Here is a 14,530-nt window from a genome sequence, read left to right as displayed (position 1 = left end):
GTCCAGTTGCAGAGAGGACAGAGCATTTTACACTGCTCAAGAACATCAGGACCATAGACTTGGATTTAAGTTTCCAATGCCCGCTGCAGAATGAACTGCAGTCATAAGTCTAGTAAACTACGCGATACCTCAGCAGATCAAGAAGTTTAGACATTCCAAAGTGAACTGTGGTTTTGACAAGTTTGAAAAAGAAAAGCAGAGGCCTCTACTTACAAGTTGGTTATCTCACTTATCTGAAATCAAAACAAAGATCGTAGCGTTTTTAAACGAAGTAAAACGTTTTCCTGAAGCTAGGCCTAGCCCTCCTCGGTTATAGGTGAACGTCTTTTTTTTTCTTAAGATTTTATTTATTCATTTGACAGAGAGCACAAGTAGGCAGAGAGGCAGGCAGAGGGAGAGGGAGAAGCAGGCTCTCCACCGAGCAGGGAGCCAGATGTGGGGCTCGATCCCAGGACCCCGGGATCATGACCCGAGCCAAAGGCAGCCGCTTAACGGACTGAGCCACCCAGGCACCCCTAGGGGAACTTCTTTATCAGAGTTGAAACCTAAATACTCAAAGGTCATGTCACGCATCCAATTTCCCTCATGAGACTATAAACTCATGATGGTGGGGACCAATCCGTTCATGACAATATTCCAAGCACCCAGCCTGAAGGCTGACACTTAAGAGAACCTCAACTAACATTTCTCAAAGCCTGATCTGACTCTCAGTAAACCATGACCAACATGGGCACATCATACCCGTTAGGCTATCTTTTGATGACATCTAAGAATGAATCATTTCAGGTGCGTCTGGGTGGCTCAGTTGGTTAAGCATCCAACTCTTGATTTCAGCTCAGGTCATGATCTCAGGGTTTTAAGATCAAGCCCCACATCAGGCTCTGAGCTCAGTGGAAGTCCACTTGAGATTCTCTCTCGCCCTCTGCCCTTCTCCCCCATCTCTTTCTCTCTGAAATGAATAAATAAATTTTAAAAGAACAAAAAAAGAATCATTTCAAAACAAACCAAAAAAGCCACAGCACTCAGCTACGTGGTTATTTTCTTAGATTTCTCATCTCCAAAGATTCCTAGAAGCTTACCTTTTTCATTGTACAGGTGAGAAAACTGAGCCCCTAAGAAGACTAAAATAATTCACCCAATGCCATCCATTAGTATCAGCTGATAAAAAGTAAAACTTTGCAGCAGCAACTTCTTGCTAGAAACATCTCCAAAGGCAAGGGAAGCAAGGGCAAAAATGAACTGTTGGGACTTCATCAAGATAAACAGCTTTTGCACAGCAAAGACATGGTCAATAAAACCAAAAGGCAACCAACAGAATGGGAGAAGATATTTGTAAATGACATACCAGATAAAGGGCTAGTACCCAAAATCTATAAAGAACTTATCAAACTCAACACCCAAAGAACAAATAATCCAATCAAGAAATGAGCAGACAACATGAACAGCCATTTCTCCAAAGACGACATCCAAATGACCAACAGACACATGAAAAAATGCTCAACATCACTTGGCATCAGGGAAATACAAATCAAAACCACAATGAGATACCACCTCACACGGGTTACAATGGCTAAAATTAACTAGTCAGGAAACGACAGATGTTGGCGAGGATGAGGAAAAAGGAAAAAACCCTCCTACACTGTTGGTGGGAATGCAAGCTGGTGAGTCCACTCTGGAAAACAGTATGGACATTCCTCAAAAAGTTGAAAATAGAGCTACCCTATGATCCAACAATTGCACTACTGGGTATTTACCCCAAAGATACAAATGTAGTGATCCAAAGGGGCACCTGAACCCCAATGTTTATAGCAGCAATGTCCACAATAGCCAAACTATGGAAAGAGCCCAGATATCCATCAACAGATAAATGAATAAAGAAGATGTGGTATATATAAATACAATGGAATATTACGCAGCCATCAAAAATTGAAATCTTGCCATATGCAACGACATAGATGGAACTAGAGGGTATTATGCTAAGCAAAGTAAGTCAATCAGAGAAAGACAATTATCATATGATCTCATTAATATGTGCAATTTAATAAACAAGGCAGAGGATCACAGGGGAAGAGAGGAAAAAATGAAACAAGATGAAACCAGAGAGGGAGACAAACCATAAGAGACTCTTTTTTTTAAAGATTTTTTATTTATTTATTTGACAGAGAGAGACACAGCAAGAGAGGGAACACAAGCAGGGGGAGTGGGAGAGGGAGAAGCAGGCTCCCCATGGAGCAGGGAGCCCGATGCTGGGCTCAATCCCAGGACCCCGGGATCATGACCTGAGCCGAAGGCAGACGCTTAACGACTGAGCCACCCAGGCGCCCCCCATAAGAGACCCTTAATCATCCGAAACAAACTGAGGGTTGTTGGAGGGGAGGGTGGTGGGGGGATGGGGTAACTGGGTGATGGACATTGGGGAGATTATGTGTCGTAATGAGCACTGGGTACTATATAAGACAGATGAACCACAGACCTGTACCCCTGAAACAAATAATACATTGTATGTTAATTAACTGAATTTAAACTAAAAAAGAGAAAAGAGAAAAAAAAGGAAAACTTTCTACATTTGTGCATTTGGTGGAGTTAACATAAAATGGAATTGAGAGAGAGGGATTTCTGGAATTTCCTGTAATACCCACGTAGAGGACAAAAACACCATTGGCTACAAAACCCCACTGGTCAGGAGTTACATGGAAGATTAGCTGAGAGAAGTTAGTCATACTGTGATTCAGGAAGTCTTCAAGAAACACGTGCCCATCACCCACGAAGTAATGCGCTGACTTGGGCACAGGACGCCTGCCTGTTTGTAGCCTCTGCACTTTTCTGCCAAAGATGAAAGCGCTTATAGTGGAGGTCAGCTCTGCGAATCAGCGGCTCGCCCTGTGGTCTAGCACAAAACCTCAGACGACATGTCACATGAGGAGCCAAACAAGCTGTGAAGCAAGTCAGGAAACGACCAGCAATGTCCAAGTCTCCAGTGTGTCAGCCTCTTACTAAGGTCCAGTAATGACCTACACAAACGGATTTCCAAACCCCTAGTCACCCAGCACACACACTCTATTTTTAGTCCAATAACTTATCAAATCAACATCATTATTTGTTGGGCAAACAGCAGTGTACTTTTGACTGTAAAAGCAGGAATACCTAAATTCTACTTCTAATTTTTATTTCTGATCCCCAAATTCTGTGTCTAAACATGCTACTAACCTCCCACTTCCTTCTACCCTCTGCGCCCAAAGAAAAATGGATTGTGAAATCAGAAGATGAAAGCTTCAATAACTACTTGTAATGTTAGCTTCTTCCGACATTTATAAAAACTCTCGCTGTAATATATGAGAAGTATGTCAGAGAATAAGAGGAGAACATGGCCTGCTGCGAGAATTTTCTTTCAGACCCAAAGGCCTTTGCACAAGCCAAGACTGTTCCCCAGGGCAAGAGAAGTTCTTTCAGTATATGAAATCACTTCTTATCCATTCTAACTGAGGCAAATGAAGTTAGTAACAGGAACAATAGTTTAGACTGAAGAACAAAGAACGAGAAGAGCTTAAGAACTTGGCTGGGAATATGCTACAGACTGCCCAGCTATGCAGCTCTGTCTTCTCATTTCCAGCCTCTGAACTCCGAACTTTTTTCACCAAAAGCAGCTCATCGAGAGAGAGAGAGATGGAGAGAGACAGAGACTGAGAAGAGTAAGAGAAACAGAGAAACTCAAATTACCCCAGAGGTCATCACTAGTTCTCTTGTAAAAGTCTTAAGTATTAGAAAAGACTAGGGATCTCAGACTCCATCCTTCTTCCGCTCCCCAACACTGTAGCAATGCAAAAATACCCCTGGGGTTAGACTTTGGCATTCAGATGAAACACTGAACCTACCTCACAGCTACTTTCTCTCCCCTGGTACCTAAAAGAAGGAAGAAACACAATTGCAGAAAGCTGCAATAACAACCATCAAACAAGGAAACAGAGAGAATCCAATGCAGTAAACTTCAAATACTGGCAATGAAAAAAAGAGACAAGTTACTAAAGCACAGAGAAAAGCAACACACAGTCCCTAATCCCTCCTCCAAGTCCTGAAAATTGTCCAGCGAGCCAGCAAAATCCTGAGGATTCTCATTAATACCCGCCAAATCTTCAGAGAAGCAAATGGAGGGGGGCTCCTTATCTTCTGCTCAGTGAGTGGTAGACATGGCAGCGAGGGAGAAACAGGAAAATGGGGAGAGAGAACATTGGGACCGACCCCTCAAAGTCAAGGCTTCAGGGATCCAGGATGGGTTAAAGAAATAATCAAAGCCCAGAGGGTCTTACTGTCTTCCAACTAGGCAGAGTAAACTCTAATAGGTAACTTTTAACAAATCTCAGAAGAAGAGACCCAGATATCCTAATACAGGTGGAACCAAGAGGCCCTCAAGCAAATGCTCCCAAATGAGAAATCAGCCAGCATGCGTCAGAACAAAATAGAATGTTCTGATGAGCATGAGCCACAGTGAAAAAAAATGGCACGGTAACTACGCAAACACACAGAAAGAAAAAAAGCAGCATGCATAATAAAAGCCTAACTCAAAAGGTAACAGTCTAAGGGGGACTGTCATCACTAGAGGACAACATGACAAGAACACGAATTGAAGAAAACAAGAGCTGAAAGACTGGACACCAAAACAAGAGAATGAGACTGCAGACCTAAAACAGAGTACCAAATGACCCTGATAAAGGATTAGTAAGGACACGAGGGGCAGAACAAACACGGAATAAAGATCAGGACTTAGAGGAAAGGTTTAAGGCAAGTTTAGTGAACCCAGATTTAAAAAAAACAGAGACTGAAAGATCACTGCCTCTCCACACCTGTGTCCCTCTGGCTAGACACAGATAACCAAAAGGTGTTCGGAGAAGAAACATGGGCATGGTCGCCAATCTGTGAAACCGTATTCTCTACGACTAGCTGAGTAGCCTTGGAAGAAAGTGGGGAAGAGCAGATCCAGAGGGAGAGAAGCTGTAAAGTGTACAAAGTTCACATGGAGAAAAAACAACAACAATCATGGAACTCCTATTTCTGGCAATATAGATTAGACAGCTTGGGCAGCCCACCCTCCCCTGGGAAACAACTAAAAATGCCTCGTAAAACATTGAAATTTATTTTACATCCACCACTGAGCTTATATAACATAAAGGAATATACTAATATACTGAACCCAAACAGAGCAAAACCAAGAATCCTAGCAGATAAGTGAATGCCAAAGCTGGTTTCAACTTTGACGGTTGCTGCCGCCCCCAGAGACCACCAACCCCCACCGTGACAAATGAACAGGAGGTAAACTGAGGGCCTGCCTAAGGTGAAGAGTCTAACAGGAGACAGCTGGAGAACCTGGGACTTACACCCACATCTCAGGGGACCAAGAAATTAAACCCCACTGGTGCAGCAGAAGACAGCAAGAAAAATGGCTTTCTCAACCATGACCTGATGCTCTGGTAAAGAAAAATAAGGATCTCTCAAGAATGGCTCACAAGACAGCTTTGACGTGGGTCTGCAGTGTGAACTCATGCGCCCTCTGCAGGATGAGACTCAGATGGGTTCCCGTGTGACAGCACCTCCCAGCAAGGCCCCGGCAACTGGCAGAAATCATTACATAGCTTCCCTGCAAGAACTTCACTTATGGGGCGCCTGGGTGGCTCAGTCGGTTAAGCGACTGCCTTCGGCTCAGGTCATGATCCTGGAGTCCCGGGATCAAGTCCCACATCGGGCTCCCTACTCGGCGGGGAGCCTGCTTCTCCCTCTGACCCTCCCCCCTCTCATGAGCTCTCTCTCTCATTCTGTCTCAAATAAATAAATAAAATCTTTAAAAAAAAAAAAAAAAAAAAAAGAACTTCACTTCAATCTAGGCCTCACAGAGAAGTTCCCAGGAAGACACACACACACACAAAAAAGTCACAAATACAAGGATACAAGCCAATATGAATGAAACCAGCAGAAACAGATAGGTAAGGCTCACGAGTAACAGCATTATCAGACACAGAATATAACATAACTACGGGCAATATATTTCAGTAAACAAAACATAAGCCAAGGAAAGGAATGCTAAAGAACCACCACGCAGGGGCGCCTGGCTGGCTCAGTCGGCAGAGCATGCAACGCTCGACCTCTGGGTCTTGAGTTCGAGCCCCACTTTAGGCGTAACACTTACTTAAATAATAATAATAATAAACAAACAACTTGAGCAAAAACCTAAAAAAAAAAAAACCATCTGGCAGATTAAGACAAAATTCTCAAGAATGAAGACTACAGTAAATGAAGTTAAAAAAAAAAAAAGCCAATGGGGGCCGCCTGGGTGGCTCAGTTGGTTAAGCAACTGCCTTTGGCTCAGGTCATGATCCCAGGGTCCTGGGTTGAGCCCCGCATCGGGCTCCCTGCTCCACAGGGGGCCTGTTTCTCCTTCTCCCTCTGCCGCTCTCCTGCTCTCTGTCTGCCAAATAAATAAAATAAATAAATAAATAAAATCTTAAAAAAAAAAAAACCCAATGGAGGAACTCAAGTGCAGAAGAGACACGGCTGGAGAGGGAACCCACGAAACCCCTCTACTCATCTCCCGGCTCCAACAATGAGCACCTCACAGCCCGTCTTTCCTCCACCTGCACACACTCCGGCTACCACTGCTGCTGAGAACACCAGCTGTCTTCACAGCCAATTACATACCAACCAGATGCGTGGTAGCCCTTCCCATTCCAGCCCTCAGGTCTCTCAACCTCTTCTGTGCTCTCTCTCTGGATGTTATTCCGGTTAATTTTGTATAAGTCTTGTTCTATAAATTGGACTTCGGAGCCACGTAAGTATTTTACATCATTCTAAATGAAACAGGGCTCTTTGGACAAATGGCTGAGTTGGGGTCTGGAAATGCATAAGGTAAACCTGGAATATTTCATCAGATAAAAATTATTTTGTCAAAAAAAAAAAAGGAAAGAAAGGAAGCTTTCAAAGACCACTCGAGTCATACAAAAGAACCCAGAGGCCCAAATTAAGAGGCTTCCACTGGTCAAACGGGCTAATGTGAGCATTAATCAGAGTAGCAGCTGCAGTGGGTTGAAGCACTTGGAGTAGTCTGTAATTTTCCACCCCACTGTTGACTGACATTTGAATTACTTCCAGTTTTCAATACCACGGACAATGCTGCTATGAATATCCATCTATCCTGATACACACGTGCCAGTTTTTCTAGGGTATACCCTGAGTAGTGAAATTTCAGGGTCATGAGATACCTGTTTCTTCAACTTACCTAGATGAGGCCAAATTGTTTTGGGGCTGCTTAACTGATGGTCTCTTAAAAGTTCACAGAGTCAATGGGAGCCTGGGTGGCTCAGTCGGTTAAGCGACTGCCTTCGGCTCAGGTCATGATCCTGGAGTCCCGGGATCGAGTCCTGCATCGGGCTTCCTGCTCGGCGGGGAGTCTGCTTCTCCCTCTGACCCTCCTCCCTCTCGTGCTCTCTGTCTCTCATTCTCTCTCTCGCAAATAAATAAATAAAATCTTAAAAAAAAAAAAAGTTCACAGAGTCTATAGCGCAGGAGAATACCTACGTACTGTAAGTATACTGGATGGATCAAAGAGGGAGGGGGAGAAAGAAAGCAGCAGACACAGCAGATGTGCAAAATATTTAGTTACTGAATGCAGGGTTTTGTCTATTCTAGCAACTTCATGTTTTAAAATACATGGGGCGCCTGAGTGGCTCAGATGGTTAAGCGTCTGCCTTCAGCTCAGGTCGTGATCCCAGGGTCCTGGGAACGAGCCCCGCATCGGGCTCCCTGCTCAGTGGGGAGCCTGCTTCTCCCTCTGCCTCTGCCTCTCTCTCTCTCTCTGATTCTCATGAATAAATAAATAAAACATTTAAAAAAAGTGTAAAAAAAATGTTTTAAAATACAAAACGGAAGAAAAAAATATCTTAAAAAATATACAATAAAATGTTGATGCTCTAAAAATTCCAAAAGTTAACACTTTTACATTGCTGTTAATCTGGATCTTCTTCCAATAATCACATATTACTTGTGTAACAAAATGTTTTCAAGAAACTCTTCTATTTTAAGCGAAACACATAGGCCACCTGCATCTACTTACACATCCACAGGAATCTGGCCCCCCACTGAACAGGGAACAAGCTATCCTCACAATCTCCGCCTCGATCTTTCGCAGTCCCGGGAAGATGTCTGGATGCAGTGGGTTACTCCATGCAAAATCTCCATAAGCCTGCAAAGAAATGCACGCAGATATGAAGTAGAACGAATAAATACACTGTATGGGACAAAGAATCATGCACTAGACAGAAGTTTCTAGGTACCAGGCACAACACTAGAAACTGGAAAAATGGTAAGATATGTGTTCCCCTCTAAAAAAGATCAAAATACAGTGGAAGAGAGAGACATGCAAATAAATTATTTTACAGTGTGGTGAGAGAGGAAGTATAAATGTGGTTAAAAAGCACATACTAAAACAACAAACAGACCCAGTTTGCAATCTTAGCTTTGCCTATTACTTCTCGCTGTGTAATCTTAGGTCAAAAAACTCTCTGAGGTTCAGTGTCCTCACGTGCTCAAGGGGATAATCATGGTACCTACCTGATGGGGTTCTAGCGCTAAGTAAATAACATAAGGCATGCCAAGTCCTTAGGAGAGCATCCGGCACAAAGGAGCTATTGTTCTGAGTGTGATACCAGAAGTATGCAAGTGATGGAAGGAGCCCTAAGGAGGGAATAACAAACAGCCCGACAGGTCTGATGTCTGTACAGGCAGAACCCGGAGAGATCAATAGGAATTCGACATTTAGAACAGGTGGAATGAAGGAGGGGAGGAAAACATGGTAAGAGTGAGGTACGTTCGGTGAAGAGGAAAGATGGAAGTTCATGTTTACATGGGTGGTTGAAAAACACAGGTGGGAGCCGGCTCACCACAGGGCTTGCATTTTCTTTTTTTTTTAAGATTTTATTTATTTATTTATTTATTTATTTATTTATTTATTTATTTATTTGAGAGAGAGAGAGAGAAACAGCATGAGAGGGGAGAGGGTCAGAGGGAGAAGCAGGCTCCCTGCAGCCCGATGTGGGGCTTGATCCCAGGACCCCGGGATCATGACCTGAGCCAAAGGCAGTCGCTTAACCAACTGAGCCACCCAGGCGCCCATGGGCTTGCATTTTCTGCTACGTAAGCAGCTTGGGTTTTATCCCGTAGATAGTGGGAAGCCACTGAAAGATTTTTAACTCAGCGAAGTAAGATCAGAGCATTATGTCAAGATATAGCTAAGTCAAACCTGTAGTATTTAGTAAGGTAGGAGCAGTTTCTTAGTTATCATAATCAAACACAAAGACTTTAGGGATTGTTAAGTCCAGTGCCAATTTTATTTTTTTTTTTAAAGATTTTATTTATTTATTTGAGACAGAGAGTGAGAGAGAGAAAGAGCACAAGAGGGGGGAGCGGGAGAGGGAGAAGCAGACTCCCTGCTGAGCAGGGAGCCCAATGCGGGACTCAATCCCGGGACTCCAGGATCATGACCTGAGCCAAAGGCAGTCACTTAACCAACTGAGCCACCCAGGCGCCCCAGTCCAGTGCCAATTTTATATGACAAAGTGGGGTTTAGGAAATAAATCTCATTAGCTATAGGCAACTCTAAAGTCAACAAAAAATGAGAATTATTTCAATTATAAGTGAACCTACTGCTCATTCTCAGATCCTTTGATCTGAGATTCGGGTGGTACAGGAAATGATGAGCAAGTGTCTATTCCTCCTCTCTTCTCATCAAAGTATGTCTTGTCATTAATAACTTCAAATGATGGGGCACTGACTACCTTCCCTAGTAATCTGCCTTCCACACGGGGCACCTATAAAGCCTGGAAATATAAGTAATATCGTACTTTTTTATGGACTGAAGACATCTCGGACAATATTATCTATATTCACCTATATGTGGGTAAAGAGAAACTTATTTTTAACAATAAACTTTCGTTAGGTAATTTTTTTTCCTTTTTTAATTGCAAAAGTAAGGAGAAAAACTGAGGTGGTATGAAGGGCACAGACCACACACACTGCCTTGGGGTGCTGGCATTCACCTTCACCAGGAGCTGGGTGAGCTCTTCCGCCCCGCTGTACACTGCTCCAGAGGCTTTCCCCTCCTGCCAGAAGACGTCTGAGGAGAAAGTTAAGACCACTGGGTCAGTAAGCAGGAACTTGCCCAAAATACGAAGCAACACCTCTGGGTACAAAAGGAAAAAAAACTTTGAGTGGAAACCCACAGATGATCTTATATTAAGTCAAGAAAAAGAATTCCAATAAAGACCTATCACAGCAAAATAAAGAAGAAAGATCTTCCATTACTATCAACAGCAGTGTGAAAAAGATATTAACAGAAGCCAGGTATAATCTAGTGCAATAATGATGCTGTCATCATCCCCAACGGCCTTCTACCAGTAGAAAATTGTTCCTTGATCTATACTCATTTCCTGGTCTCTGTATGGCTAACGACTTTTTTCGCCCCTTCCTGTCCAGTCAAAGGAAGTGTGAGAACTGTCATGAGCAGAGCTGGCAGGGAAGAGCACGGCAAAGTGTGGAATTTCAGTACACTACTGTCAGAGTTGGAGCCAGGGAACTGAATCCCTGACCAGACAAACCACGATGATAGACTGTCAGCACCCTGGTTTCAAGGGCACCCCTCCACGAGCCCGAAACCTACCCACAATTCCACTTTCTGTCTGAGGTGCTTCTCCCAAGACAGTCTACGTTGTATCAACGAATCTGCTGACGTGGGTATCTCAGATACAACATGGCTGTGCCCTACTGAGAGTGCGCAGTGACAAGCCACTCCAGAGACACACTAACTGAAAACTGTCGCCGCAGGCTCTACAAAGCCATTATCTTCAGCTCCAACAAGAGAGCAGAAGATTGAGTAGCAAACATCCAGACAGACCCCTCATCTCAGGCAATCTGCCAAGCTCTGGCTTGATTCCAGTAGGACTTTCCCTCTTTCCTTACAGGACACTGGACTATACCATGCACGTCTTCAGACCAGAGGCCACCAGCCTTTCAAAAATAGACTACATGGTTTCATTTCCTGTTATTTTACTGGTGCTACTGACAATGACTTGGAAAGGAAGGGAAGGCAATATGGCGGCAGCAACGTGCCCTCACGATCATAGAAATCTTTAACATCCAGGTCTCAGAGGGCTGATCCCTGCTTTACATCATCTATAAATCCTGGACTGCAGCTAATTTTGTACCATCCAATGTCAAAATCTCAACACACGTCAATTAGAAATTTTTAAGTCTATTTGTTGAAATGCAATGTGGTATCCTGGATTGGAGCCTAGAACAGAAAAAAGGACATTAGTGGAAAAACTGGTGAAATAGGAATAGAATTTGCGGTTTAGTCAACTACTGTTTCGACAAATGCATCACAGTCACTTTAGATGTTAACATCAGGAGAAGCCAGGTAAGGGGTGTATGGGAAATCTCTGTATATATGAATTTGCAAATTCTCTACAAATCTTAAATTATGGGCGCCTGGGTGGCTCAGTCGTTAAGCGTCTGCCTTCAGCTCAGGTCATGATCTCAGGGTCCTGGGATCGAGTCCCACATCGGGCTCCCTGCTCCGCGGGAAGCCTGCTTCTCCCTCTCCCACTCCCCCTGCTTGTGTTCTGTTCTCGCTGTCTCTCTCTGTCATATAAATAAATAAAATCTTTAAAAAAAAAAAAAGAGTAAAACAAATCTTAAATTATGACAAACTAAAAAGCCTATTTTCGAAAAGTATTTGCAATATGGTCTAATTTGTAATAAACCTGTAACAAAAACCTGTGTTTGTGTTAACAGCCAACATTTATGGGGCGCCCGGGTGGCTTAGCCAGTTAAGCATCTGCCTTCGGCTCAGGTCATGATCCCAGGGTCTTGGGATCAAGCCCCACATCGAGCTCCCTGCACAGTGGGGAGCCTGCTTCTCCCTCTCCCCTCTGCTAGTGCTCTATCTCTCACTATCTCTCTCTCTCTCAAATAAATAAATAAAATTTAATTAAAAAAAAACAGCCAACACTTATTGAGCCCTTACTATATGCCAGGTATTATACATTCATATGTACGATCTTATTTAATCTCTGTAATCATCTTTTCTTTATTTTTTTTATTTTTTATTTTTTTAAAGATTTTATTTATTTGACAGAGAGACACAGTGAGAGAGGGAACACAAGCAAGGGGAGTGGGAGAGGGAGAAGCAGGCTTCCCGCTGAGCAGGGAGCCTAATGTGGGGCTCTATCCCCCATGACCTGAGCCAAAGGCAGACACTTAACAACTGAGCCACCCAGGTGCCCCTGTAATCATCTTTTCCTTTTTTTTTTCTTTTTTTAAAGATTTTATTTATTTATTTGCGAGAGAGAGAATGAGAGAGAGCACGAGAGGGAAGAGGGTCAGAAGGAGAAGCAGACCCCCCGCTGAGCAGGGAGCCCGATGTGGGACTCGATCCCGGGACTCCAGGATCACGACCTGAGCCGAAGGCAGTCGCTTAACCAACTGAGCCACCCAGGCGCCCTGTAATCATCTTTTCAAGTAAGTTGTATTATCCCCATCATAGAAAGACAGAGACCAAGACATAGCTTAAGTAATTCACCCAAGGTCACACTTTAAGTGGCCCAACTAGCATGTGAATCCACGCTGATCCATGGGCTACACTCTTTTTTAAAGATTTTTTTATTTTTTTATTTTTAAGTAATCTCCATACTCAACATGGGGCTCAAATTCACAACCCTGAGATCAAGAGTCACGCACTCCTCTCAGCCAGGGCTACACTCTTAAACATTAAGCTATTTGGTATATTTATCCTTCCCTTATGTGCTCATGCATACATACATATCTGTATGTGTATGTATGTTTATTACACAAAAACACTACTAAGATTCTTACATATATATATCATGTGTTTATCTTGTGATGATGGGATTTTCTTTTGTGCCTTTGTGCAGATTTCACAAATTCTGTAATGAATCTGTATTTCATTCTTATTACATATATTCTCTCAAGAAACAAACTTATCTGTTTTATTCAGGCTTACAAAAGGAAATGGGACCAAGTTCCAGTTCCACTGTCTCAGATTTGTTTGCTTTATGGATGGAGGATGAATTTAAATATAATTTTTATGATAAGAAATTGAGCCTCTGAGACAGGATGGATATATAAGTTCCAGGGATGAAGCACTCGTAACCTATCGACAGTAAACAATGACCAAACCGGCCACGCTGGGAAAGCAAGCGGCTTGAGTGCGCCCGGAATCCTACCCATAGAGCTGTAGTCCTTGAGCTTCTCCAGAACTGCCGACGCGCTCAGGCCTTGAGAGGGCAAAGCTTTCACATAGTCTTTGTCCACTTTCAGGAACGACATGTTCTTGCTTATATCATCCTTGGTCTTGTTCACCTTCTCTTGGATCTCCAAAGGTAAGAAAGACAAAGTTAACAAGGAGATGGAAAAATACAGGCCAGGGAGCAGAAGAACCAGTTACTACTCCAAGTCAACAGTTCAGCGCTGGTTGCCACACCAGTGCTACAGAACGGGGATGGTATTGTTTTTGTAAACAGATATGGGGACATTCTGGCTGCTCAGCTATTTTCTGGCATGTGCGGCAGGCTCTAAGAAGTCTGAAAAGTCAACTTCCTGTCCCAAAGTCAAAGATACATTCAAGCCCCCCCCTTTCCTCTGCCATGTCGACATCGCCCCTGCTTTACTGGGCTTGCACGCGCCACTGTCTGAGCGCCGTATGTGGACGTTATCCGTGTCCTGGCAAGCAACCAGTGTGTGTGCTAAAGAAACAAAGGTGGAGCCACCAATGGTGGCCAGAAAACAGGCCAAGCAGCAGCAGAAGCATTCTGGTGCTCGTGCAGGTGATGAGCTCCGTCACCAGACCTGCACGGAGCACGCCCAGAACGCGGACAGCCTGCGCGAGTCGCCACGTGCGTGTGCCAGACACCCCGGGGGTACTGGGGAGACTGCATTAGATCCCCTCGGGCTGTCCGCCACCTGTACTCTTTGACCCTCAAGTGCTAGGGGGGAGCGATGGCCCCTTCTGTACAGTTTACCAATGATGGCTGTTTCTCCGTCGTCCTCCTCACCGCAACAGCCTGTGCTTTCCCTCCCTCCCTGGGTGCCGAACTACCCCTGTGGGCCAGCAAGACACCGCGAACAGAACACACTAGGCAGTACGAGTGAGAACAACTTCTGTTCTCACGACGCTTCCTTGTAGCAGCAGACACAGAAAATGAAAGTCAGGTAGTGTGGGCGCCTGGGTGGCTCAGTCGGTTAGGCGACTGCCTTCGGCTCAGGTCATGATCCTGGAGTCCCGGGATCGAGTCCCACGTCGGGCTCCCTGCTCGGCGGGGACTCTGCTTCTCCCTCTGACCCTCCCCCCTCTCATGTGCTCTCTCATTCTCTCTCTCTCAAATAAATAAATAAAATCTTAAAAAAAAAAAGAAAGAAAGAAAGGTAGTGGAAAGTACTGGGGGGAACAGAACAGAGTTTAAAAACACAACAAAAC

The 14,530-nt window shown here is 44.0% G+C and overlaps 1 protein-coding gene across 2 annotated transcripts in view; it reads right to left on the bottom strand.

Annotated features, from left to right (window-relative positions):
- LOC118019146 (sphingosine-1-phosphate lyase 1) overlaps positions 1–14,530 on the bottom strand; it is a 56,712-nt gene that overhangs the window by 11,219 nt on the left and 30,963 nt on the right. Inside the window, exons 5-7 of one of the 2 annotated variants that reach the window (XM_035018040.1) lie at positions 13,269–13,428; positions 10,077–10,153; positions 8,096–8,224 (exon numbers count right to left, since the gene is read on the bottom strand). In XM_035018040.1, coding sequence (XP_034873931.1) covers positions 8,096–8,224; positions 10,077–10,153; positions 13,269–13,428 — 366 coding nt within the window. The remainder of the gene's footprint in view (positions 1–8,095; positions 8,225–10,076; positions 10,154–13,268; positions 13,429–14,530) is intronic. The other variant, XM_035018050.1, reaches the window with a different exon arrangement.

Source organism: Mirounga leonina, unplaced genomic scaffold (genome assembly GCF_011800145.1).
Source record: "Mirounga leonina isolate KUSES-001 unplaced genomic scaffold, KU_Mleo_1.0 Mir_107, whole genome shotgun sequence".
Taxonomy (NCBI): domain Eukaryota; kingdom Metazoa; phylum Chordata; class Mammalia; order Carnivora; family Phocidae; genus Mirounga; species Mirounga leonina.
This window is presented reverse-complemented; position numbering and strand designations above follow the sequence as displayed.